Here is a 25430-nt window from a genome sequence, read left to right as displayed (position 1 = left end):
AATTATTATGATTTATAAATAAGGAATCAACAAGGAAGGTTTTGTATTCGCAAAACTTGCTCAGAGCCTATAAGCAATTTTTATGGTTGACATCATCCCATTGTAAAGTGAATGGGCTCAGTGGGACAGTGCCGGTCAGGCCAGTGGGAGAAATACTAATGTGTATAGTTATACAAACCTGCAAGCTGAAAAATAAACCTATTTCGTCAACACAATTTCCAGTCAAGGGCAACCAGCTCTTACAGGCAAAAGTGAATACACCCACTGGTCATTGTTTTGTGAGAACTGGCAAAAATGTGTGTGTGTGGCTTCCCAAAATCTAAGGCAACAGACGACACCCTGTGTGTGTGTGTGTGTGTGTGTGTGTGTGTGTGTGTGTGTGTGTGTGTGTGTGTGTGTCAGCAAGCTGTAGGGCTGAGACACACCAGATTGAAAATAGCATTTGATCTAAATGGAAAGAGTTATTGTTGTAATAGAGAACAACAGACTGTGAAATGCAGGAAATAAGAGCAGGGCAAAAGACCACAACACAGTGCTGCAGTGCAGTGTCTGACCATCCAGGGCCAAGAAACACACACATTTGAACAGACACAAAGCTCACATACACAGCATCATCATCATCATCATCATCATCATTAGTAGATTACTTCACCCAGGGGGATGTTGACTGACACACCTCAGAGCTGTGGCCAAGTCCTGATGAGCAGCAGGCTTCATAGACAGACTGTTCATTTGGCTTAAGAAGAAAGAAAATTCCAAGGCAATCGTGTCCGACAAGGATGTTGTATCGGTGCGGCCAACAGCCTCAGCTCCAATGCTGTTTAATGCAGAGAATGTAGGTGAATGAAAAAAATAATGTCCAACGTGACTTGCAATCTTTAACAATCAACCAGGTTAATCACTTCAGCTAGTCAAGATTCTGCCAGTGCTTACATGACAACTAACATTTGACCTCCACCTTGGAGTCTTTTTTAGTGCTTACACACCAGCTGATACTTCAACCCAATGTCCATACATGTCCAAGCACAGAATTAACCATTTGAATGAATGCAGTTTGAAAGTACAGTTTTTTGATTGTTCCATAACGTTATTTATTTTCTGTTATTTTTTATATAGCTAATAAAAAATGTGTAAAAGGTTCTTTGCTGTAAATGCTCCACTGGTAGGAGTGAGAAGGTGTGAGAGTGACAACATTAAAAAGCACAACCTTAACAGAGAGAAGGGGAAAGGATGTATGGAGCTCTTTACAGTACAGTTCTTTTCCATTCACCCGCTCGTACAGTTCATCTATGTGAGCACCTGCAGACACCCACATCACCCACACACTGCAGACACAGCAGTCAGGAGCAATTTGGGGTTCAGTAGCCTACCTTGCCTGAAGTCATTTTGGCAAGCGGAATGGGGGAGATGGGGATTGAACCGCCAACTTCGATGCTTAAAAGAAACCTTTGTTCACCTGTGGAAAGCTGTGGCGTAAGACATAAGTAATACGACCTATATGATCAGTCCAGAACAGCTCACAGAATCTTAGAAAGAAATCACTATGGCAGTGAACTGGATGTGACATGTAGGTGTATGAAGTTCAGCCAAAGTTTTCTTCTACCGCTCAGATGTATCCCATTAAGCAATAGCAGCTTCAGGTCAGACTTACTGTGCATCCACTGACATTTACTTACTTCGGCTGTTTGTTGTCATGCTGACTCTGACTCTGCTGCAGAGAGGTTCATTCAGAGCACTTTCTCTGCCTTGCCCTTACACAGCTCCCTTGTGCCAACCATGCATTTAGTCCTGTTATTGAGTATTGCATTAGTCATAATTCAATTAAAAAAAAATCTTAATTTATATATTTATATATTGTCATCCAGTACTGTATATATTTTAAGGATTTGAAATTCTACATGTTCTGTGTTTAAGAGTTTTAGGAGCTGCTGACATTTCAAGAGACAGCGAAACCTGGTTTGTCCCATCACAGTAACATCGTGGATTATGGCCTGCAAATTATGGTGTAAATGTTTATACACACAGTGGCAGGAACCATTTGGAATTATCTCTATTTATGTATAAATTTGTCTTAAATATGATCAGATATCCATGCTAGTTAAACTCATGAACAATTTATTTTAATTAATGACCCTAATCTAAGTGAATTTAACGCAGACTGACTTCAATCGATGATTCGTCCGATCGAAGCTCAAATGTTAACCCAATACAGATACTATGTAAAGAACTCAGAGGGCTTTACACATATACACTATAAAGCTGTCATGCAGGCCTGATCCACAGATACTGGAAGAGCTTGTTTGACGTTGTGTTTACCAAAGAAACTTTGAGCAGCCATTGAATCCAATAGTTTGCTGATTTATCCACCAGCACTGTGAATGTTTCATAATAATCTTTGTGTGTTCAATAAGGTAACCAAAGATTATAGTGGTTTGTGAAATTGTGGACCATCCAGGAAGGGAGTAACGTTTATTTCATTGGATGGTGAGGTTAATATGTCATAATTTTAGTCATTGAAGAGCCTATCTTACATTCAGCACAAATTAGGGTGCCAGCATCTTTACTGGTTTCAGACTGAGGCAGTTGTCATTTTCCCATCCAGCTCCCATGTTGTTTAGAGAGCAAATTCATTTGCATCCATCCAGCACCCATGTGTGTGTCATGAAAGAGGTGGGGTCAAGACTATTGTTGACACATTTCAATCTTGAGGCAGTTTTCTTGGTAACTTTATAAAACGTCTGACAGAGTCCATGTCCAAGCAGCGCTGAACTCTCGTCTACTTTGATGGCAAGCATACAAATAACTCCCTAAACACTTGTCTTCTCCGACCTACTCACATACTTGTGTCCTTGTGTTATTGATACCCCATAAATGATTACACTGTAAATTACACTCTGTAATCTAAGGTGTTCCCCAGACCTTTCTTATTGGTCCCTCTGTCTGTCAGGTGTTCCTCCACCCACAGTGAAATGGCACGGGAAGCGTGGATTGTTGGACTCCAGTGCTGTCTCCCTTCCCTCTGGCTCACTGTGGATCAGAAACGTATCTTTGCACGACCAAGGCACCTACTCCTGCACAGCCCATAACATCATAGGAAAGTCCATTGCCTCTACTGTGCTGCAGGTCTATGGTGGGTTCACACACAAACTGTGCTTACAGTATCTTCTCATCATATATAACTTCATACAACAACATGCCACATAAACACACATGCTCAGATAATAAAATCTGAAGTAACATGTTGGTTGTGTGCACTTTTTCATGTGAATGTGTACGTGTGCACAGCTCCATATTCTGCTGGAGAGCGCAGGGTTGTTCCTGTCTTACGAGAGCTGAACAGGAGAAGGGTCCACATGGCGTCACGCCGCGGAACGAGTGTTTTTATCAAACCTGGAGACATTCTACGTATAGGTACAAGCACAAACACACATGCATACACAACCTATACTGCCACATGCTCACACAAAAGCAGAGCAGCTGAATAACATTCACCTTCACCTTCGAGACAGAAAAGGTGTCTTACCACCCATAAATAAATCAATGCTTACATACATATCTAATTTATTATCTAATTAACCTCTGGTAACTTGTTTCCTTCCATTATGTGTGTGATCCCGTTTTAAGTGCAGTCACATTATATAGCTGTTGTAAGACACGTGTACTACCTCACATCTGTTCAGCTCAGCTGAGGATGCTATTTTCTGTTTAAATTACAACTTTGTTGAAATTTTGATCACCAAAAAGTATTAATCAACAAATCCCATTTATCTTAATCCCAATAGTAAATGGACTGTATTTATATAGTGTCTCATCAACCACTTAAAGCCCTTCACAGTAGAAGTCCCATTTCTGCATTCATGCACACAATCATAAAGTGCTTCTATACACAGCACTTTTCCTTTCACACCCCATTCATTCACTGTTGGCAACTTTGGGTACAGTGTGCTGTCTGAGGTCCACTCAAAATGTAGACTAGGGATCAAACCACCAACCTTCTGGTTAGTGGATGACCCTCTCTATCTCCTGATCCACAGCCACCCTGCCTCATTGATCTTTTTATTTATTTAAAATCTAAATAATCTAAAATTCAATGTGTCCTCTTGAGTCAGAATATATAGGATTTCTCACAGCTCTCAAAAGGCTATATCCAACTGTTTTCACTTTATTTTCGCTGTAGGTCCCCCCAGCACCTGGAAACAGACTTTGATGTGTAAAATATGTGAAGTCCACCTTCATCATTCTCATCAGTCCATTGAAATTCAGCCTGCTTGTGTGTTTGAAAAAGGTTGTCCAGTACTTCCTGACAACAAACTGCCAGTGCGCTGGGACTACAACAACCAGACCCTGAAGGAGGTTCCACGTCCAGCCCAGTCCCAGGGTCCTGGTCTCGGCCTGCAGTACAGGATGTTGGTGGGGGGCCGTGTCCTTGAGGTCAACACACTCCATGTGAAGTTCTCAGGCCGGTACCAATGCCAAACCTTCATCAACAGTACCAAACAAATGCTGTATGCCTGGATATACATTCACTCTGAAGGTGAGCCTCAGGTAGTCGTGTATGCATATGTGGAGTCTGTGCACAGGTAAACTGTTGCTATCCAATTAAATACTTGGATTTAATATCACGAATGATAGTTTATAATAGTCACAATGATGTAGTGTAAGCACATAACATGAGTTAGTGTAGCATACAATATGAGCTTATAGACTGTGACTGTTTTTAGTGTGGTGCTGGTGTGGTTCAAAAAAAGCATCATGAGAATATTTGTATTACACATTCTGTTGCCAAAGTCAAGGAAAGACCACTGCTCATAATACTAAATAATTAACCAACCATGAGATGACATTTTGTCTTGATTGCAAATTTAGCCCCTCAATATCTTATTGTTGAGGGTTAAGTGCAAAAAAAGAAACCAACCAATGCAAATGTCTCCTACAGTTAAGTAGTAATGAGCTGGGTGTATACAGGAAGCAGTGATGTGTACAATAAGGACATAATCATGGTCTCATAGAGAAGAGATAGTGAGTGAGATACTGAGAACTGTATGTTTGTTGTGTGAACACACACAGTGATTGAGACATCTTCAGTGTTCATGCCGACTTCTGCCTGCCAAGGATGGTAAAAATGTCCCGTCTGTTACAGTTTGCTGGGCTAAAGTCGACTGAACTGACTCATTCACATGCACATTCATATTCTTCACACAGTATTTGAATGGTCTGCCTGCTTGTGCCAGTAACGACAAGTACAAACTGAATCATCGTCTGTTTACATCATTTAAGAGGACAGTATGAAACGATCTCCTCTTCAGCAGTAAGTGCTCCATTCACTTGAATCTCATGTGAATGCCTTTACATTCATGTTGAAGCGAAGTTGTTTGAAGGAAGACGAGCAAATCTGCACATTTCCCTCTGTGGCTGAAAAGATGAACAAGATAAGCCTTTGACATCTCACAGTCACTGAAAGCATGTTGTTTCCGTCTCTCATCAGTGCAGAAGGTTTGGGTTTGATGGCATGTACTGTAGACCGTGTCTCATTGGTACTCCACTGAGTTGTGTCTTGGTTTGTTTTGCATCTGTAGCTGCATTTTGCATCTAGAATGTTTCACCTTTGACTAATGAGCAACAGTCATTCATAGAAGCCTTCAGTTATCTAGTTTTCCTGTATAACTTCAACACAATACCGATTGTACAACCCAGAATAGAACAAAGTTAAAAATAATTTCCCCTGACATTTAGGTAGGATCTTATTGATCCTGTTCGTTTGATGCATCACAGGTATCCATGTTGATGTCCATTCAGTTTGTCATGACAATATTTTATGAGCAGCAGAGGGGGCTGGGCCAAAAAGCTACTGTTTGAGGTTGTATTTTTATTCGGTCCAGTATAACAAACATTTTTAATTAGTTTCTAAACATTAGGAAATTATTTTTCTTTAATATGAGACTCTGGTTTATTTGAAAATATGGAAACATTTTAACTTTGTACAGAACAGTATAAGAATACATTCAAATAAGCTGTTTTTGCTGTCTACGCTATGATGAAGTAAAAATGACTCAAACGTCCAATGGTGGACTACAGCATCATATAGTATTTTCACAATTTTGTCTTTGTCTGATCTGTGCTCTTCATTTCTTTCCCCGCGTCTTCCACACACCACACTGCTCTGTTGATCAGCCACTCTCAGTTCTGGTTCAGAACAAGGTGACTCCACACCAAAGTCAAATCTTCTGCTCCTGCTTCCTCTACTGTACACCAGTGCACCTTGGGTAGACAGGGCTGTCAGGAGCACAGCAGCTGAAGCTGTGACAGGTGGTCCAGCATGCAGTGGCACTTTATCTGTGAACTTTGGTTGCACTTTTTATCCCTTTGACTGTGTGACAGCCCCTTAGACACTTTAGTCTTGTCTAAAACATGAGACTTGAGAGGAATGATTCTCTTCAGCTGTTAGAAAGGAGTGGCAGCTGTGCTCAAAGTTTACATGTACAAACAATACAGAGACTGTGGTGGCCCCCATATGGCTGAGGTAGTTTACATTGTTCTGCTGTGCCTCAAACCCAATTACATCTGTCATATCCCTCATTACAGTGGAACTGCTGCACATTTACTTCTGCTGAGGCACTTTGTTAGAAACTTTCTTCAGATTTCCTCAACAACCAGTTCATGTTTTGAACGGGTTCTTTCCACTCAGTGACGCACCAACTGAGGGACCAATTCTTATAATTGGAAGAGAAACATGAGGCTAACACCGTGAATTTAGTTCAACACATTTCAGAAACCAAGACTACTGTTTAAAATTGCTGGCTAAGGATGAGTGTAAATCTAGTAAAATTGTTATCAACATATGTGAGGTCACTGAAGTTAATGTTGAGTAGGTTCATGCATGTTCAAATCTGTAGTTTTCTCTGGGCCCCTATCAAATCTGACCTGTGATGAGCTGTTTAGCTGATGTCATCATTTATCCACTGGCTGCCAAAGTGGTGTCCACCAAATGATAAGGGTTTTGTAGATAACTGGCTGACTTTCTGGGGAAACCTTGGTCATGACTCAGTCCACAGAATCCTGAAGCTGCACCACTGCTGCTGCACAAAGAGGTGCGCATGTGTTTATTCAGAGTTCGGTGAAGCTCGACTCATTACTCAGAACCTCAAACTGAAATGAAATTCGTCACATCTTTTGCAAATTAATATTTTGTTGAGGGCTTCACACAACAGAAGCAGCAGTTTTAAAGTACAAGCTCATAACACTGACAGGAGATGGTGGATGGAGAGTTGGCAGTAGGATGGATGGATGAATGGATGGATGAATAGAGAGCTTTCCATAAGTATGTTGTGCAACAACCGTCCAATTCAGTGCAGCATCAGGTTCTTTTATGTATTATACAGTGCCTCTGCGGGTTGTCGCTGCTGTGCCTCAGGCAGTTTCTTACCTCTATGTTGGGTATTTCATAATCAGAAATGAAATATTGAGACTCTGGGTTGAGACACTTACTTTTGAAAATCCTCAGATGATGGTTAAAGCTGCTAAAGGTTTTCTGAAATATTCTCTTTTATATGGGTCCACAGATTTAGGCTGGCGTTTTGGAGACTGGACCACATGCAGTGCTTCCTGTGGGAACAGAGGGACTTGGCTGCGGAGGATTCACTGTGTCACACTGAATGGAAAGGACGTGCAGCCCACCATGTGTCAGCACATACCAAAGCCCATCACCTCCCCGGTCCCCTGCAACAGACTGGACTGCCCCCCCAGGTACACAAGTAGATAAAAGGGCGTCCCGGATTTCTGGATGCAGATCATCTGATTAGGTCATATGCAGAGGCAGCCCTCGGTACAGCAAGTATGGGTTATTAAGAGATGATGAAGATTAAATGAAACAATCAAAGGTCTGATACAAACTTGAAGGTTAGTCAAATGATGCCCAAACAGACTATTTAAACCACCAGATCATCGTTATTCCCACTCATCCCCACACTCTCAGGAGATAGATTTGATCCCTGGCTCCATTTTGCACGCCTAAGTGTCCTTGGGAAAGACACTGAACCTGAAATTGCCCCTGACGGCTGAGCCGGCAGTGTGTGAGTGATCTATGATAGAGAAAGGGCTGCACATAAATGCACAATGTGAATTGGTGGATGGAAAAACTGTACTGTAAAGTGCTTTGAGTGGTCATCTAGACTAGAAATGTCCTATATAAATACAGACCATTTACCATTTTTGAGAAAACCTCTGTCTTCACAGATCTCAGCAAATACTATATTATCATATTCGACAAAAAATAATAAAAACAATAATGAATTACAATGCCTTATTGTTATGTGGACTGTATAACGTTTTGTGAATCCAGTCACTAAAATACCAGCTTTTGTTTACATGGCTGAGCTGCTTCAAAAGTCCTCAAACTGTGAATAGTGAATAGTTTATTTCAAGAAAATGGCCAAATCTCACAATCAAATGATTTCCTGTCTTGTCAGCACATTACTAAGAAGTTCCTAGTTATTTAATCAATATTATTTTGTTCACAGATCACAACTTGCCTCATAGGGCTTAACAGGGTACAATATCCACTGCCCTTAACCCTCAACTAGAGTGAGGGTTAAGGGCTACACCCCTTTAACAGGAGAGAAATGCAGAAACCTCAGAGAGAGCCACTAGAATTGGATTGTCTTCCAACTGCACGTGTCACATGACTGATTTGATCCAGGCATGATTTAGTATAAGTCCTGCAGTAGAAGTTAGTTTAGGTCATGATAGTAAAGACTCCCTGAGATTACAGATCCTGTGTTGGTTACACCCCCCCCCCCCCCCCCATCCCCTCTAAAAAAAATAAGAAAAAAGATATTGGCTCTGGTGGAATTAGTGGAGACCAAAACTGAGCTATAAAGAGTGAATATTTGAAATGATGTTGCTGTTGTGTTAACAGTTACACAAGTATATTAAATTGTTTCTGCTATTGCTCATTTTGAAACATGAATCTGAATACTTTGATCCTTGCCATCCTATCAGATGGCTGGTATCAGAGTGGTCCAAGTGCTCGGCCTCATGTGGCAGTGGCTGGAAACAGAGGCAGATCACCTGTCAGCAGCAGGATGCCAGAGGTGCAGTGAGGACCCTGTCAGCAGCTGCCTGTGAGAGGATGACCCGGCCCACAGACACGGAGCCTTGCACTGCTAATAACTGCCCCACCTGGATTACCAGTCCATGGGGAAAGGTACCAATGAATCAGACAATGTGCATGAAACACACTACAGAATGAAATGCATTGTTCAGGCTAAACTCTACGTTATTCCATTTCAGTGTTCAGGGAGGTGTTTGGGGCCCACCACCACTGTTCAGAAGAGGTCCGTCATCTGCCAACATGCCAATGGCTCCTTGTTCACAGACTGCGGTCTGAGGGACAGGTACACACTCTCAAATACAATGAAAATACTATGACAGTATATATCAGGACATTTTTCTCATGAAGCTGGTTGGTAAATTATATTTTTACTGGAGCTTTGCCATCTGAGCTCCAATTGCATTCAAATGAAAGGACGGAGTTAGAAATTACAAGCCATCAAATGTAATATCAATACATCATATATACTATTAAGAACTCTAATAGAAACTTAAGCACACATCTGGATAAAGATATAGCCATAATATTTCATATAGTTCAATATACATTATGGTAAAATTGTTTTCTTTCCCACATGAGATGACAGGATAGATATCAATCTCATGTCTGTGTGTAATGAAGAGAACTGGAGTCAGGATGTGGTTAGCCCAGCTTAGCATAAAGACTGAGCACAGGGGGAAAGTGCGAGGCTGAATAGATCTGTTTCCATCACAAGTCCATCATAAATCAGTGCATCAGACATTCCCATATGTCCATCAGGGCAGGCTGCGATCGCCCCTCCTCCTGTTCATATTATTTTGTTGTAAATATGAGCATGTGAATATTAGTTAAGGACGAACTTGGAAGAAAGATGTGAACCTGTCCTGGAAGTCAATGGAGCTTGTTTGTATGATCCAGATATGTAAACATATCCACAACATGTGGTTGCAGAGCATGTCACATGCTAAAACTGACACCGATTTGAGACACGAGAGTCAAGCTTCTAATCTTGGCAATACTGGCTCCTGGTTTAACTGAGTTATCTGATAACAAAAAGGATATTCTAGGTTTTACTCTGCATAGTTCTTCAGATAATACAATTAACCGGCTTTTTGAAAAAGGCCCCTGGAGATAGTGGAGTGCAAAACTGCTACAGCATTAAATGTAGAGCATTAAAGATAAAAAAAAAACGTTTCTCTTTCAGGCCTCCTTCAGTACGTAACTGTTCCTCAGACCTATGTGATGTCCAATGGCATCCTGGCGCATGGCGGGCGTGCACTGTCATCTGTGGGAGTGGCTTTCAATCACGCAGGGTGGACTGTGTTCACCAAAGGAGTAGCAGGACGTTGGCTGACCAGCACTGCGCCTGGCTCCAGCGGCCCTCCACCTGGCAGCATTGCAACACCTCCACCTGTGGGAGTAAGTGTGTGTATGTATTTGTTTGTCTGTGAGTGTGTGTGTGTGTGTGTGTGTGTGTGTGTGTGTGTTGAAACAGTCAGCAGTGTTGATGCTCCTTTACATGTACTGTAGAAATATACATCAGTTTAGGAATTTTCTTTGAATAAATCAATTTAAATACAAGTAAATGCTCTTTATTATTTATTTAAAACTTTCTTTCAGGCAAATTCACAAAAAGACAAATGTAAAATTTGTATATGTTAAGCTATGGTATGCACTGATAAAACATTAGGTTACCAACTACCAGTAGATGTTAGCAGGTGTTAGTGGCCACCAGCGGATGTTAGGGACATAACTTCAGTTGTGTAGTTGTAGTTCTATGCAGGATTTCATTTAAGGTAATTGGAAGTGTACAAAACAATCTCTATTCCTCCTATAACCAAGACTGGATTTGATTAGGCAACCTAAATGCAACTGAAATGTTCTGGAATACAAGCACTATATCTCATTAGTAGGAATACATTTACCTGGTGAAGTGTAGTTAAGTACAGTACTTTGGTAAATCTACTTAATTACCCTCCACCACTGGTTGGTACAGGGAGTAGTTCATGTCAGGTTAGTAGAAGGAAACTATCGATCAAACAAAGTCAACATCTGCCCAAATGTAACTTCTAAAGAAAACACAGTTTCATATCACTTTCTGTCACCATGATGAATGAAAAACTGGCTGAACTTTGTGTTGACGTGTTTTTGTTGTTCTTAGTGAGTACATGCAGTGTTTTATTCCCATGCAGGCGAATGCCAGGACACAACCCAGTACTGCAGTGTGGTGAAGAGACTAAAGCTGTGTTACCTGGACATGTACAAACATAGATGCTGTGGGTCATGTTCACAGGACGCTGACTCCACCTAGTGGCAGTGAGCGGTTGTAACCACACAGCAAAGACTGGAAGGACATCATCTGTGAGTGGATGCTTCAAGAACAGCACATGCTGTATGGAAACAGGACAAGCCTTAGTTCAGTTCACTCACGTCCTAAAAGGAAACTGAACGAAGCCTCAAAAGACCTGGAAGGACCAGGGGGCTTCATTTTCTGATCTGGACCCAACCTCCTATAGAGACAAGTGTTCATTATGTGGATCAAATGGACATTTTGGACTTTCCTGCAAAAACAGAACATTGTATTGCCTGTGACAGTCTAAAAATATGGCTAGGCCAAAAAGGAATATAATGTTTATTGTATAACGTGTATCACTGTTCTCATTGTGTCAGTTTGCTCTCAAACTGATGTATTGCTTTGCCAATATTGCCCCACTCACCAGTTGTGTGATATGTGAGGGTCATCATATCAGCACGGACATAAAAACAGCCTAGAAAACTTGCAGTTTCATTTATTTCTTCAAACTATTTATTTGTGCAATTGTTAAAAAAAAATTATAAAATGATTAATATAAAATGTTAAAGGGGAATTCTGGTTTATTACAAATCGGTCAATGTTTTTTTTATAGTTTGGTCATTCTCTTTAACTCAGTGAAGAAATTACAGAGATCTGGGAACACTTTGTCTGAGGTGAGACCCACAGTCTCAAACTTTGATAAACCCTGCTTTAATCTATATCCCTGACTTTCCAGACTATTAGATAGGTTCAGTGATTCCACCTTACGTTTAAGAGCTGCTAACCCTAAGATAATTAAATGTATTTAAAAGGCTTTTTTTATTCCGGACCAGTTAAAAGTTGGTAGTCCTTCTGGAATTACAGACCCTGACACAAAAACATCTCTTCAAAAGCAGATATTGGTGACTTCAGTCTAAAATACAGTGTCAAACCATATGTATCTGTAAAATCAAACCCATCCCCAGTAGAAATGTTGATGCTGAACGATTCTGTTGCTTTTTTAGTGTCAATGTTTTTTAATTGTTTGTGCTGACACTTTTTGTGGAGGTCAATTGTTTTTATATTTGTATAGCGATGGAGCCCCACGCCACAAAGTGGCAGGGGATTAGAGAGGAGAGAGGAGAATCCAGGAGACAATGGAGCATCCGAGGCAAAACTGGTTGAGTTTGGACATCCAAGTAGAGATGGTTGGGTTAAGGGCAGACCAGTCGTCAGACGATTAAAAGTATAAACAGAATTCCTGGAAGTACTGGCCTAGTGAAACCCCTACATTCACACAATGAAGCAGTGGAAGTCTTGTTTAATGTCTGCAATGTCCAGTCATGTATGTAAAATAGAATTTAGGATATAAGTCCTGAAAGACCATTCACTTGAGTGATTGGTGTGATTCTTGTGAGACATTAATTAGAGAAGAAGTGCTGGAGTTTCAGTTGTGAAAGCATGAATTCATATCTTCACATTCATCAAACTATGACTCTCAGCGCTGACAGTACAGGCCGTTTGTAAAATAATTTCAGTATCACAGGAGAAGAAAAGTCGACTCATTGAGGTGAAATGGACTCTGGAGCGAGAGGCACCAGCACAACATTGATTTTGACTGATTGGTCTGTTCATGTTACCTTTGTGTTGGTTATCATACTGATGTGCTGCATTGTAAAATGTCTTGTATATACTGTGTTCTAAGTGCAATATCGTATATCAAGCGATGTAGATTGTGTGAGACTTTTATTTTCTTACTTATTCATGGTTGTGTTTTTTAACTCCTGTTTAAGATCTTAGAAGATCAAGCATTATATATTTTGAATGGGTGGTATGTTTGCTACCACTCACCAGGTTTAATTTGCATGTGTACAAGCTCAATCACATTTAATATCTGCATTGTGAAATGCTGTTCAGTAACTTATGTTCTCCAGTGTTTCTCCCTGGCTGGTGGTGACAGTACAGTTACATGATGTGGTGACATTATCCTGATTGTGGATTTACAGCTTGACTGAGGTAACATGAGGTAATATCATAAATCATTACAGTGCTTTAGATAACAATGCAAAGGATTAAAGACACTTTTGATCACTTTATAAATGTGGATTTTATTTTCTCATTTGGAACATTAAGAGTCATCACCCAACATGCAAATCACTGAGTGACGTTTACAGCTCGTGTCTGGTGGTCAAAGTGTTGAAAACTAATTAAATTAGTTTGACAGAAAAGAAAAAGAAACTTAGCTCAAGGTCTGCTGGCTAACTCCAATAGCTAGTGGACTTTGAGTATGGATCGTTTTTTCTAGAAGTTTCAGTTTATTATCTATCCATCCATCCAGCTATTATCTAAACCACTATCCTTTGAGGATCGCAAGGGGACTAGAGCCAATCGCAGCTGACACTGGGGGACACCCTGGACAGGTCACCAGCGAATTGCAAGCTTACATAAAGAGACATGAAAACCCATGCAGGCCGAACAGCTGTTTGAGCCAACAGTCCTTACCACTGCACCACAGGGTTTTCTTTATATGTCAGTATAACAACCACAAATATCTGAAGAGTTTTCTAATCCATTGATAGATTTTTAACCGTTTTCCACAAAATGGATTATTTAAATGAATGAGGTTAATATATAAACTGGTGCATGGGTTAAAACATGTATTAGAAGGTACATTATGTGATACCATGTACCTGAGCCAAGCCACAAGAGGACAAGAGTACGCAGTTTTACAGGGGTCTGATCAGTTAACACTTCAATTTATACTGTAGGAAGCGAAACTTTTGATGGCACATTGTGTGAAGGACTGTGTTATGGGGGGTTGGGCGCTCCTAAACATCTGTAATTAGGGATGAGCACCGACAGTGCGAAGGCCCTATTGAAATTGAAATGATTATTAGGGCCAGAGCACCGACAGTGATTAACGCAACAGGAAGTCGGCCATTTTGGATATTGAGTTTAGTTGTTAAGGTGATTAGTCTGAATATGTTAACCCTTCGATACACGAGCTATGCGAACCCCTTCTAATACACAACATGGGTCAAAAATGACCCGTATTCATTTCCTGTGTTATTTCATGCATGAGTGTTTCTTTGCTATATTCTTTTATGATGAGTCTTCTATGTCACCAAAAGAGCCTTCTTTATTTAGGAGAGCTGGATTCCAAGACACACCCACAACTCCAGCTTGATCCTGTAGAACATAGTGTAGGTCATCAGCATCAGAGATTTCAGACTCAGAATTGCCTGGTCATTTCCCTCACCCTGTTCTTCATGCAGCATCTTTATGACCATTTAAACCATAAGTCTGAAATGATTGGGACCAGCCATACTAACACTCTGGATAAAGAAAATCAAAAGCATCTTTTCAAATGCATATCAATCAGTCTATTAAGTATATACTGTTATATTTCTAGTTTTATTTTGTTGATCTAGCTATGGTTAGCTTGCCAGAAAAGAAGCTAGCTAGTTAACAGCTAGTAAGTATTGTACATATTTCTCTTTCTCACTAGTAATGGATTGTAAAATAAGACTTACATGCATCAGATGTGCAACAGCAGCTGTGTGAAATGAATGGTAGGTGTTCCCTAGTGAATACATACTGTATGTGTGTGAAAATGATGTAGCAATACTTAATTTACGTTTGTTCTTCAAAGTAAGAACAGAAGAAGGAAAATAATGATGTGTGGTAATCAAAAACAAGATATTTAATGAATACTTAGAATATTAAATCATTCAATTTCAAACATATAGCAAAGAAACACTCATGACACGCATGACATAACAGAGGTAATGAATACGGGGCATTTTTGACCCATGTTGTGAAGGGTAGTGATACAAAAATGATTTTTATTCAAAAAGTAATAAAAGAAACATTTTAAATATGACTGCAATGCGCCTAGTGGTGCACGCACTGCTAGGCACCCATAATAAGGATTTGTGATGATCAAAAACAAGTTATTGGGGAATACCTGAAATACTGAATGATGAAATTCATCATTAAGCAAATCATTCCATTCCGTGTCAGTGGTCATAGATTCCTCTGATGTCTTAGACTGTGGCAAAGGTGAACGATTTATATGATCTGAAGAAAACAAGTGTTTTTGACCTGAACAGATCTATTAGTCTGTAAGTAGTGATATTGCCAAAAGAAGGTAAGCCTCGTTTTACCACTTAATTCGATTTACATCAAATTTTCACCATGTGGTCTACACTTGATGGCGTGGACCGTAACGCGTGATTGGTTGGCATGGTCCAGCGCAGCGTGACAGACGCAGGAAGTGACGTATTTATCCTCCCCGCGATGCACAAAACGCATGCAACACGAAGCCGTTTCGCCCGGTCCTTGTTCGCCCTCCCCCGCGGCCTCACAGTGCTGCTGACAGCCCAGTATTATCATATATTATTATATTATATAATAAAAACTTTTATGTATAATATTAATTTCATGCATTAGTATCAGTAATATTAATATTTTTTAGCAATTACATAGAAAATATTTCATTATATTAGACAACTTTAAAAGTTCTGCAACAGTGATGGGGATATTTAGGAGCAGCAGTTGTGTCAGAATCCTTTTGATCAGAAAAGAATCATTGAGGTGTGTCTGCATTTCTGTATTGGGCTGCGGATTTGCTTTAATATTTAGATCTGCTCAGCAGCGATAGTCATACACTGTCATCTGCTGGCCAAGTACTGAAGTGATATTTTCACACATTACAGACAGAGCAGGAGTCTGTTTGAGGCCTGGACAGTGTTTCAATGGACTGAGTTGACTGAGATGCAGACATGTGAAAATGATGTTAAATAATCTAACATGAAGGGAAAGAGACAGAATGATGCCTCATTTATTTTGATAAGCGGAGTTTTTAACATACTATTTTACAAAGCTTCGTAAAATACACATTTTGTTCCCACAAGATAATAACTTCTGCACACAAGACAAGACAATATAATCTTGTGGGACTTCAGGGGCTCCGTACTATAACATGCCCCCAGAACTAGACGTTTTCGTTAATAGCAGAAGGTCTCTCTCAAACGGTTGTTGATTGAATTTGCCATGTGTGGTATTATGGTAACTGAACGCCTAGTTTCATTATGTTAAAATAATAATCAATGTGTTGTAAGTAACTGAGCAGCCTCAGTTAAAATACATAGGTAATTGTGAATTCTCAGAAAAAGACTCGTGTTTACCATGCTTCCTGAATGCAGCACCAATGTTAGCAAGTGGGCGTGGTTAATGTGTCTCATCAACTTCCGGGAGAAGAACGCCGGGACACATGTGTTCAGGTGTGTGTTTGTTGTGACACCACGGTGTGTTTAAGAGGACTCAGCAGAGCAGAGTGGTGCGTGGTGGGAGTGGGTGGGGGGGCTGCTGTAGAGACGGAGGAAGCGACGATAGCCTCGGTCTTTGGGTTGTTTGGGTTGTTAGCCTCAGTGTTAGCCTCAGTGTTAGCACGTCACTAGCGGCTGGCAGTGCCTCGTCCTCCGTGTTGTCAGTGGTATACAGTCTGTGGTCCCTCTGTTGTCTTCACTGTGCTGTACTCTACAAAGCTCATGTTTGTTGTTGTTCGCACTGCCGACGCTAGCTAGCAGTTAGCAAAGCCTGCCCTGTAGCACAGCTTCATGAACTTCATACTGTTCTAGCCATCAGTGGTAACAGGCTACACTATCAACAGGTGACAAGCGGGTCAAAGCGGGTTGTGCTCGCTGTCAGCTGCACGGTTAGTGCCGCCGCTTGTTGAGGTTCGTCACCATGGGCCACACCAGCCTGCAGAAGATCATCGCACTGCAGAGAAACCCTGCAAACATCAGGAACCTGTGCATCCTGGCTCATGTAGACCATGGTGAGCTCTCACGCATTAACACATTCAACACTTCTTCATTGCTGCAACAACAACCACTGTGAACTATTCTTTACTGAGCCAGTTGTCATTGAAAGTTTAGTCACATTTACTTTCACTTAGCTTATCTGCAGAAGTGAGTGTGACATCATGTGTCATTAAATGACAACTTTAGTATTTAGGGTTTGAGTAAACACTGCATTTGTTTTATTTCATTTATTTTTGTGATGCCATTATTCTGAGAGCTTATTTAGCGTATGGGTTAAATTGGGGCTAAAGAGTGTCACATAATTGACAGCTTTATAATTTCATTCAACAAATCAGATTGTTATAAAAAAAATGTTTTTTGTTATAAAAAAAAAATAACATTACTAATGTTATTTGGAACCATCTTTGTCTTTGCAGGCAAAACTACTCTTGCCGACTGCTTAGTGGCAAGTAATGGGATCATATCCAGTCGACTGGCTGGGAAGGTTTGTGACTTCATTTGCTACAAAGACCATTTTCACAGTTATGCTCCAAGACTCTCCCATGTTGTGCACGGTTCCAGTTTTGTCATCACTTGTGCTTATCTGTGATGTATTGCTCCACCAGCTGAGGTATCTGGACAGCAGAGAGGATGAACAGATCAGAGGAATCACAATGAAGTCCAGTGCCATCTCTCTGCACTGCACACATGGTAAGGCCACTTTGATCAATGCCACATTAAGTCCACTCCAGGACTAATTCTAAGATCATTTGCTGTTCACTTTTTTTTAAATTAAATTATCAAAAACATAGGGCCCAACGCCACAATACTGATCTACACAGCACCCACAGAATATGAATAACAAAATATAACAAACTTCAGCAATGTGATTACTTAACTATGATGGCTTTCCCTGCCAGCGTGGATCTGCTGATATTTATGCAGATTGAATATTTGAATCTCATTACATCTCTACAGGCATTGAAGCCAAGAACCTACATGAGTGAATCCTGGAACACTCATGTTTGAATGTGAAGAGTTGCAACAGTTAGCCCACATAGCTTGAATGTTATTGTTTAGTGAATTGGCATACAAGCTACTTATTCTTGAGGATTTTCTGAAAAAAACTAATGGAAATATTTGTTGTTTGCTTCATCTGAGTTCCAGTTTTACTGAACTCAGTTTCAAAATAAAAGTTGATGAATCTGTGCAGTTTGTCTGATTGTCTGTGTCTGATTGTCCTCAGGAGATCAGGAGTACTTACTAAATCTGATCGACTCTCCGGGTCACGTCGACTTCTCCTCGGAGGTATCCACTGCTGTCAGGTTGTGTGACGGTGCCATCGTAGTTGTTGATGCTGTCGAGGGTGTGTGTCCACAGGTAAATCTCTCTGTCCACTCACTGACTCATTCTACAGATGAAGGAAGAGACTTTACATCGCTGTATCCACAGTCTTTCCTGTAACCACACTGTATACAAACTGTTAATATGTTCTCGATTTATTTCAAAAAGGATAAAATTACCATTTTGCCCATCAATCTGCTCTCAATAACTTGTTTTGGCAAAGTGAAAACATGGGTTTTATAAATTAAGCAAGTTTATTGAAAATTGAAAAGTAAAAAAACTATTATACTCTTAATTCAGTAAGTCCTGTTGGAAGTATTTACATCTTCCAGTCGTCTTTGTTAAGTGTATGAGCTTTATACTCTTACTGAGCAGCAGCAGGGACAGGAAGACTGCTCAGCTCAGATCTTTCTTTGCTTGCTTTTTCTGTCCTTGAAAATGTATAGCTTCTTTCCTTTGGCCTGCAGCAAAGTAGTAGACAAAGAATACACATCAGAATGAATGTGAGAGATAAGGAAAGACACGACTGAGCATTTATTTTCCGGAGAGTTTGTCTCATTAAACCAGAGAAGCCAGTCGGCGGAGGCTTTACGTTTTTGGGTTGTCGGCCCATCCGTCCTTCCCATTCCCATGAAGCCGATATCTCAACAATGCCCAGACTGAATTTTCTCAAATTTGTTACAAATATTCACATGTACTCAAGGATGAACTGATTTGATTTTAGTGGTCAAAGGTCAAGGTCATGGTGACCTCACTAAGCACATTTATCGCCTTGTGAAGGTGATATCTCTGGAACGCCATTAAGGAACCCTTTCACATTTGGCACAAACATTAACTTGGATTAATTCACTTGAATTTACTAAAACTTCTTAAAAATATGTTTCACTTTGAAAAAATGGGTTATTGGGTGTAAATTGATGGCTAAAATGGTGGCATTTCACATTTATAATGAAATCTATGTCACAATAAAGAGTGTGAAAAGTGAATTTATTTATTTATCAGTTGGCCAATGTATCAGTTAATAGTCTTGTGATTTACTGCTTTTAGTAGATCTTCTTCTAACCATTATATTCATGCCACAGTGTTTAAAAATGCTTTGCTGTTAAGACATGTCAAATGAGATTTTGTTGCTTTTTTGTCTGTGTTTATTGTGTGTAGACCCAAGTTGTGTTGCGTCAAGCATGGCTGGAGAACATCCGGCCTGTTCTAGTCATCAATAAAATCGATAGACTCATCCTGGAGCTGAAACTCAGTGCTCAGGAAGCCTACACCCACTTGCAGAAGATTCTGGAACAGGTGCGGGGCCCAGTTCTCACCTGACACAAGCCACATTCAGTGTATTTGATAAAAATCCTCTAAGAGTTTCAGCCACAATGTTGCAATGCAAAGTTACCCTGGAGTAAAATTGTTCTTGACTATGTTCTGTTTATATTTAGATATTATCTTGAATAAATATTTTAAATGTGTATATTAATAAATTAGATAATTGATACAAGGAGCTGGAAGTTCAGACCTCAGAGTAATGGAAGTAAATGGAGGCATGGGTGGAGTGTGGAGACCACTGTAACTAAGCATTGGTATGTATGTTCTTTCCTGTAGGTGAATGCAGTGACAGGTTCTTTGTTCACGTCCAAAGTGCTAGAGGAGCGAGCAGAGAAAGAGGAGGAGAAAGAGAGGGATATAGCAAGTGGTGATTATGTTTACGACTGCAGCGCTGGGCTGGAGGAGGCAGATGACTCCCTCCTCTACTTCTCTCCTGACCAAGGGAATGTGGTGTTTGCCAGCGCCATGGATGGATGGGGTTTCAGGTGAGGCTGGTTTCTTCTAAACCTCCAGTGATGACATTGTTTGGTCATGAGTTCCACTGATATAAACAAGTGAAGTACATTTATGTGTACATTAGGGTTGCTGAGTTTATTTTTCTAATCATTCAAACGAAAATGATAGAAAGAAAATGGCTCCTTTTTCACCAATGATTTAACTTGTTGTTCAAGTTGTAAAGAAACAGCAAATCAGTATTCAAAAATGTGATCAGTTTTTAACCCTTGTGTTGTCCCTGCTTCCCCCGGCTGTTGGCCCCCTCACATAGCCCACCACATATTAGCACGCACACGTAGGGCAATAGACAAGTGAGCAGCCCTTGCAGATGTATTTGTTACACCCGCGGCACACGGTGTGAGTTTTACAGATCTTTTTCCTGGGGCATATCTGACACCTCTTCCTCTTACTCGTCCCGAGTGGGGCTGCTGCGGCGGCGACTAGGGCTAGGGAGGATGCCGGACGCTCGGGTCGAGCGTTGTCGTCGTCGTCGTCGTCGTCGTGGTCAACAGCTCTCTGTGCGGTGGCGGCGGCGGCTTTCACAGCCTTCACAACCGCGGCGGGCGCTTCCGTGCGGGGGATGCGCTCCCTTCGTGCGATGAACGGAGTCACGAGAGCCTTTCCCAGCTGCTCTAGGAACACCCTCCGCTTTTTTTCCGCTTGCCCGGCATCCAGTCAGGGTTGATCTCTCTCCATATCACAAAGGCGTTGTAGGACGAGACGTCGAGGATGTTGTGGAAGACAACCAGGGGCCAGCGCGTGGTCATCCTCCTGCAGCTGTACGTTCCGATCACCTTGTCTAGGTTGTCCACGCCTCCTTTGTTGCGGTTGTAGTCCAGGACGATGACCGGTTTCCCGTCCTAGCGGTCGCTGACGTCGGCCTCCGCGTGCCGCGTGCTCAGAAGCACCACGTTCCTGTTTTTCTTTGGGATGTAGGACACCAGAGTGGCGGTGGGCGTGAATGCGAACTTGGATGAGAACACCTCTCTTCCCTTGACCGTGAGCAGCCCGGTCGGGAGCTCGGGCTTGTTCTTCCGAACCGTGCCGACCACGGTGATCTTCCTCTCCAGGAGCTGTCACGCGAGTTCGTAGGAGGTGAAGTAATTGTCGCACGTGACGTTACGACCGGGCAGTCCCTCCGTTACATCGAGCACTACCCGCAACCCCTGGTTCCGTTCTGGGCGTCCGCTGCTCGGCTTTCCGGTGTACACTTGCATCTTCCAAGCGTAGCTGGATTTTGCATCGCAGGCCACCCACGACTTGATCCCGTATTTCGCCGGCTTGCTGGGCATGTACTGACGGAAAGGACACCGGCCTAGGGAGAAGAAGAGGCGGCGGCCTCGCCCCGGGACCTGTACACGCCCGCTAAGATCAGCAGCCCTACGTAGGCGCGCAGGTCGGTCTCGTCCATCCCTTTCCAGTCGTCGCCGTATTTTCGACGACCCTCCAGATTCGTCATCTCCAGGATGATGTTCTCTACCGTCGGCGTGGCGAACAGGTGGAACGTCGAGGCAAGGTCACCGGCGCGGGACGTCGCGTGGATCGTGGAGCCCGGGGGGACCCCGATGGGCGTAGTGGCGGCGCTTTGAGCCGCAGCAGAGGGGGAGGAGGAGCAGGAGCAGCAGCAGCAGGAGGAGCAGGAGCAGCGGCCCTCCTCTCAGTCGTACGCCCTCGAGGACCATGTTATTTCTCCGTTTCTTGACAGGAAGGTCTCTCTTTCCAAGAGTCCGGTGGTGGTGGTGCCGTGGTTTTGTCCTTCTTCTTCTTCTTCTTCCAAGGATGACGAATCTGCAGCAGCATCACCCACTGGGTCGTAGTCTTCGTCGTCTCGGTCTTCTTCTCGGTCTGCTTCTCCATCTGCTTCTCCGTCTGCTTCTCCGTCCGCTGATATCGTGACCTGGTCAGGGAGAATGGCACACGGAGAAACACACCGGCTTCTCTGTGGGTCTAATTGACCCCCCCGAGATTACAATTGGAATCAGCTGTGGGTCTAAATGACCCCACAGAGCACCACAGCGCCCTCTCTGGGGGTCTAAATGACCCCCCAGGAGAATCGAGAATGACAATCCATTGGTCTCAATGACCCCAGGAGAATTGGATAATGACAATCCTTGGGTCACCCTAACCGGCCAGGGCTTGCAGATGATCACACACACACACACACACACACACACACACACACACACACACACACACACACACACAGGGTCAATCTGACCCAGAAACAACACGAGGGTTAAACACAATAGTTTTCATTATTTCAGTGCATATAATGATTGTTGTGTATATTCTTGCACAAATGTGAGAGTAAGAACTGAACCTGAAACAAAGAACACACATAAAACCTGGGGTGGGCTGTGTCTGCATTTGCCTCAGAATTAATTCTGGTGGTAATGGGGTGCTCAAGTGACAGGTACACAAACTAAATGAACTGAATGAAACAAATTGTCATGTCCACTAGGCGGCGCTGTCAACTTAAATTGAATATCTGTGACCACGGACATGATTATAGAACCATCAGAGACAAGACTAAACTCTGTTTCATTCCTAACAAGATCACCTTCTTTTGTCCAGTAATGGACTTTGATTTCATTACTTGTAACTGGCAGATTATTAAGGTCACTTCAAATATGTATTCTACATCCAAACAGTGACATTGGGCTGCACTGGGAGTTTGGTGTATGGCAGTGAGAACATGAAGACCTAGTTCTGAGGGTTGCCGTGCCCTTGTGATCATTAGCTGCTATAAATAAACTAATTAAGTTCCAAAGCTGAATCGTCTCCACCTCTGAACCCAGCGCTTGCATTCACTGTCTGTAGCAAGGGAAGAGGAAGCTGAGGTCAGGACGAGTACAAAGTCATGTTTACCTAGACTCTGTAAAAATGTATCCAAGCTCCACTTCAGTCAAAGCTGCTAATAACCCGAGTTAAAACAAAAAAGCTAAAGCTCGAGGAATCTGGTGTATTAAAGATTAGAGCTTTTTGTTTGTGAACCTGCATATAAAGTGTAAATGGACCATTAAGAGTATGATTTTGTGTTTTGTAGCATCCAGCAGTTTGCCCACATCTACAGCCAGAAAATGGGCATTAAAGCAGCAGTGCTGCAAAAAACCCTGTGGGGAGATTTCTACCTCAATGCAAAAGCAAAAAAGATCATGAAAGGAGCTCAGGTAAAGTAACTATAATTGTAGATATTTCTTAATGTGTGTTTTTATTCTTTTGTCTTTTCTCCTATGACTAACAATATGAATTGTTAAGATTGTATGATACTGATATCCTTGTTGATTCTGCTTGTTGGTTTGATTCCTTATTGGTTCCCTTAGTGATTCCCAATCAGTTTTCTGTGTGGGTAAAAAAGTTTTTATCATCTATGAGCCTAAACATAGTGTGGAAACTGAAACAATCTTCTAATGTTGCTTCCAATACAGCATATTTAGTAATGGTCCTGCTGCTTGGTTTGAAGCAGTGGAGTTATACATGGACTTCCATGATTGAAAGATGTTCCAGCGTATTGTCTCCACACTTAAGACTCAGGCTCTGATAAATGCCAGGTTATCTCCAACAACAACTTAGAGGGATAGTTCAGCCAGAAAGGAAAATGTACTCATTATCTACTCACCACTATGCCGATGGAGGGGTGGGTGAAGTGTTTGAGTCCACAAAACACTTTGAGTCTCAGGGGTAAACAGTGTTAGAGCAGAATCCAATCCAATTGAAGTAACTGGTGACCAAATATTCAGACGTAATAAAACAACAGAAAAAACACAACATGCCTCCATACTGCTCCTGTGGTGTCATCCAAGTGTCCGCAAGCCCCGACATTCATATTTGACTCGAAACTGCATCATTTCCACCGTGTTTTAAGCCTAAAAGTCCACCAGAAGTTGCTAAGCTAGTGGATGTTAGCATGTCCGACAGTCCCTAAACGCACCTCGTTGGAAAAGATATCAGTGGAAATTTTGGCTTAAAACACTGTTTTTAAAATTACCTCATTACAAGTCGAATATGAATGTCGGGGGGTTGTGAAATTTTTATTTCTGGGTGAACTATCCCTTTAAATCAACAAGCTAATTGATCACCTGAATATGTTGATGGCTGCATTCGGAAAGTCAAAATAATCTTCTTTCCTGACCACTATTCCTTGACCCTGATGGTATACATCACAAGTTCAAGGAAAGATGTGAAGGAGAAGCCGTAAGGAGTAAGGGAAGGAGAACCAAGAAATCCGACAAACTTTATTTATACCAGAAGATACGCACAAAATGTATAGTACTCTGTGATGTGCACTGACAGTTATAAGTTATAATAATTCAAATTCACATCCTGAGAAAATATGTTTTCAGTTTATACATAGACAACATTTAACCATCAGTTACTCACAGAAACAAACAACAAAATAGATTTCATTGAAAATGAAAATAAACGTTATCATAGTGATTTACCCCGATAAGAAGTGAACGAGCCTCGTAGGACCAGAAACCCTGAATTTAACCTGAAGTTAACCTGTTTAGGGCAAATCCGGCTTCGTAGTACAGGGCCCTGGTCCATCAGGGAGAGGGAGAACAGGTTTGCATGGTCAGGTCTCTGAGAAAGGAGGGGCTCGGAAAACTCAAGGTGAGAGAGGATGGGTGAAGTGTGCTGTGCTAGATTACATTTGTCAAGCTATTGCATTTGTCAAGGTATTTATGCATATTGATAGAAGGTGAGGTCCGCAGTAACCCAGAATCCTAATTTAATCTTTTGATTGTGGTTTCTTTACTTATCTTTGTGTGTAGCTCACCTTATACTTACCAGGGGGGGGTGTGATAGGCTCCAGACAGGTGAGGCTGAGGTGTTAAATGCCAGTCAGTGTGTGTTTGACTATGATTATTTATTGATCGTCTCCATGGTGTATTTATGTATGAAGAAATGAATGGAAAAGAAAACAGTTTGATCACAGCAGGTGTTACAACAACCACTTAGTTAGAGTGTTGAAAATTGGGCCTCTCTGATACTGTGATGAACAATTTGAACTGTGTCAGACACTGACTCCCACCATCGCACCACCAGCAGCCTGCACTGTTGTTACAAGGCCGGTTGTTTTCATGGATTCATGCTGTTG

The 25430-nt window shown here is 41.7% G+C and overlaps 2 protein-coding genes across 8 annotated transcripts in view; both read left to right on the top strand.

Moving 5' to 3' along the window:
• Positions 1-13791, top strand: part of adamtsl3 (ADAMTS-like 3) — a 198397-nt gene extending 184606 nt beyond the window's left edge. Inside the window, exons 25-34 of one of the 4 annotated variants that reach the window (XM_034581509.1) lie at positions 2948-3130; positions 3286-3411; positions 4286-4534; positions 6172-6306; positions 7560-7743; positions 8998-9202; positions 9289-9392; positions 10293-10507; positions 11281-11420; positions 11454-13791. In XM_034581509.1, the coding sequence (XP_034437400.1) occupies positions 2948-3130; positions 3286-3411; positions 4286-4534; positions 6172-6306; positions 7560-7743; positions 8998-9202; positions 9289-9392; positions 10293-10507; positions 11281-11399 (1520 nt within the window). In that variant the 3' untranslated portion in view covers positions 11400-11420; positions 11454-13791. Of the gene's footprint in view, positions 1-2947; positions 3131-3285; positions 3412-4285; positions 4535-6171; positions 6307-7559; positions 7744-8997; positions 9203-9288; positions 9393-10292; positions 10508-11280 lie in introns of all 4 variants that reach the window. The other 3 variants (XM_034581513.1, XM_034581512.1, XM_034581511.1) reach the window with 3 other exon arrangements.
• Positions 13792-16577: 2786 nt separating this feature from the next.
• Positions 16578-25430, top strand: part of efl1 (elongation factor like GTPase 1) — a 105916-nt gene continuing 97063 nt past the window's right edge. The window contains exons 1-8 of one of the 4 annotated variants that reach the window (XM_034577697.1): positions 16578-16645; positions 17035-17202; positions 17605-17672; positions 17794-17878; positions 18414-18547; positions 19670-19807; positions 20111-20319; positions 23376-23499. In XM_034577697.1, the coding sequence (XP_034433588.1) occupies positions 17112-17202; positions 17605-17672; positions 17794-17878; positions 18414-18547; positions 19670-19807; positions 20111-20319; positions 23376-23499 (849 nt within the window). In that variant the 5' untranslated portion in view covers positions 16578-16645; positions 17035-17111. Of the gene's footprint in view, positions 16702-17034; positions 17203-17604; positions 17673-17793; positions 17879-18413; positions 18548-19669; positions 19808-20110; positions 20320-23375; positions 23500-25430 lie in introns of all 4 variants that reach the window. The other 3 variants (XR_004613015.1, XM_034577674.1, XM_034577684.1) reach the window with 3 other exon arrangements.

This window comes from Hippoglossus hippoglossus, chromosome 3, assembly GCF_009819705.1.
Source record: "Hippoglossus hippoglossus isolate fHipHip1 chromosome 3, fHipHip1.pri, whole genome shotgun sequence".
Classification (NCBI taxonomy): Eukaryota; Metazoa; Chordata; class Actinopteri; order Pleuronectiformes; family Pleuronectidae; genus Hippoglossus; species Hippoglossus hippoglossus.
This window is presented reverse-complemented; position numbering and strand designations above follow the sequence as displayed.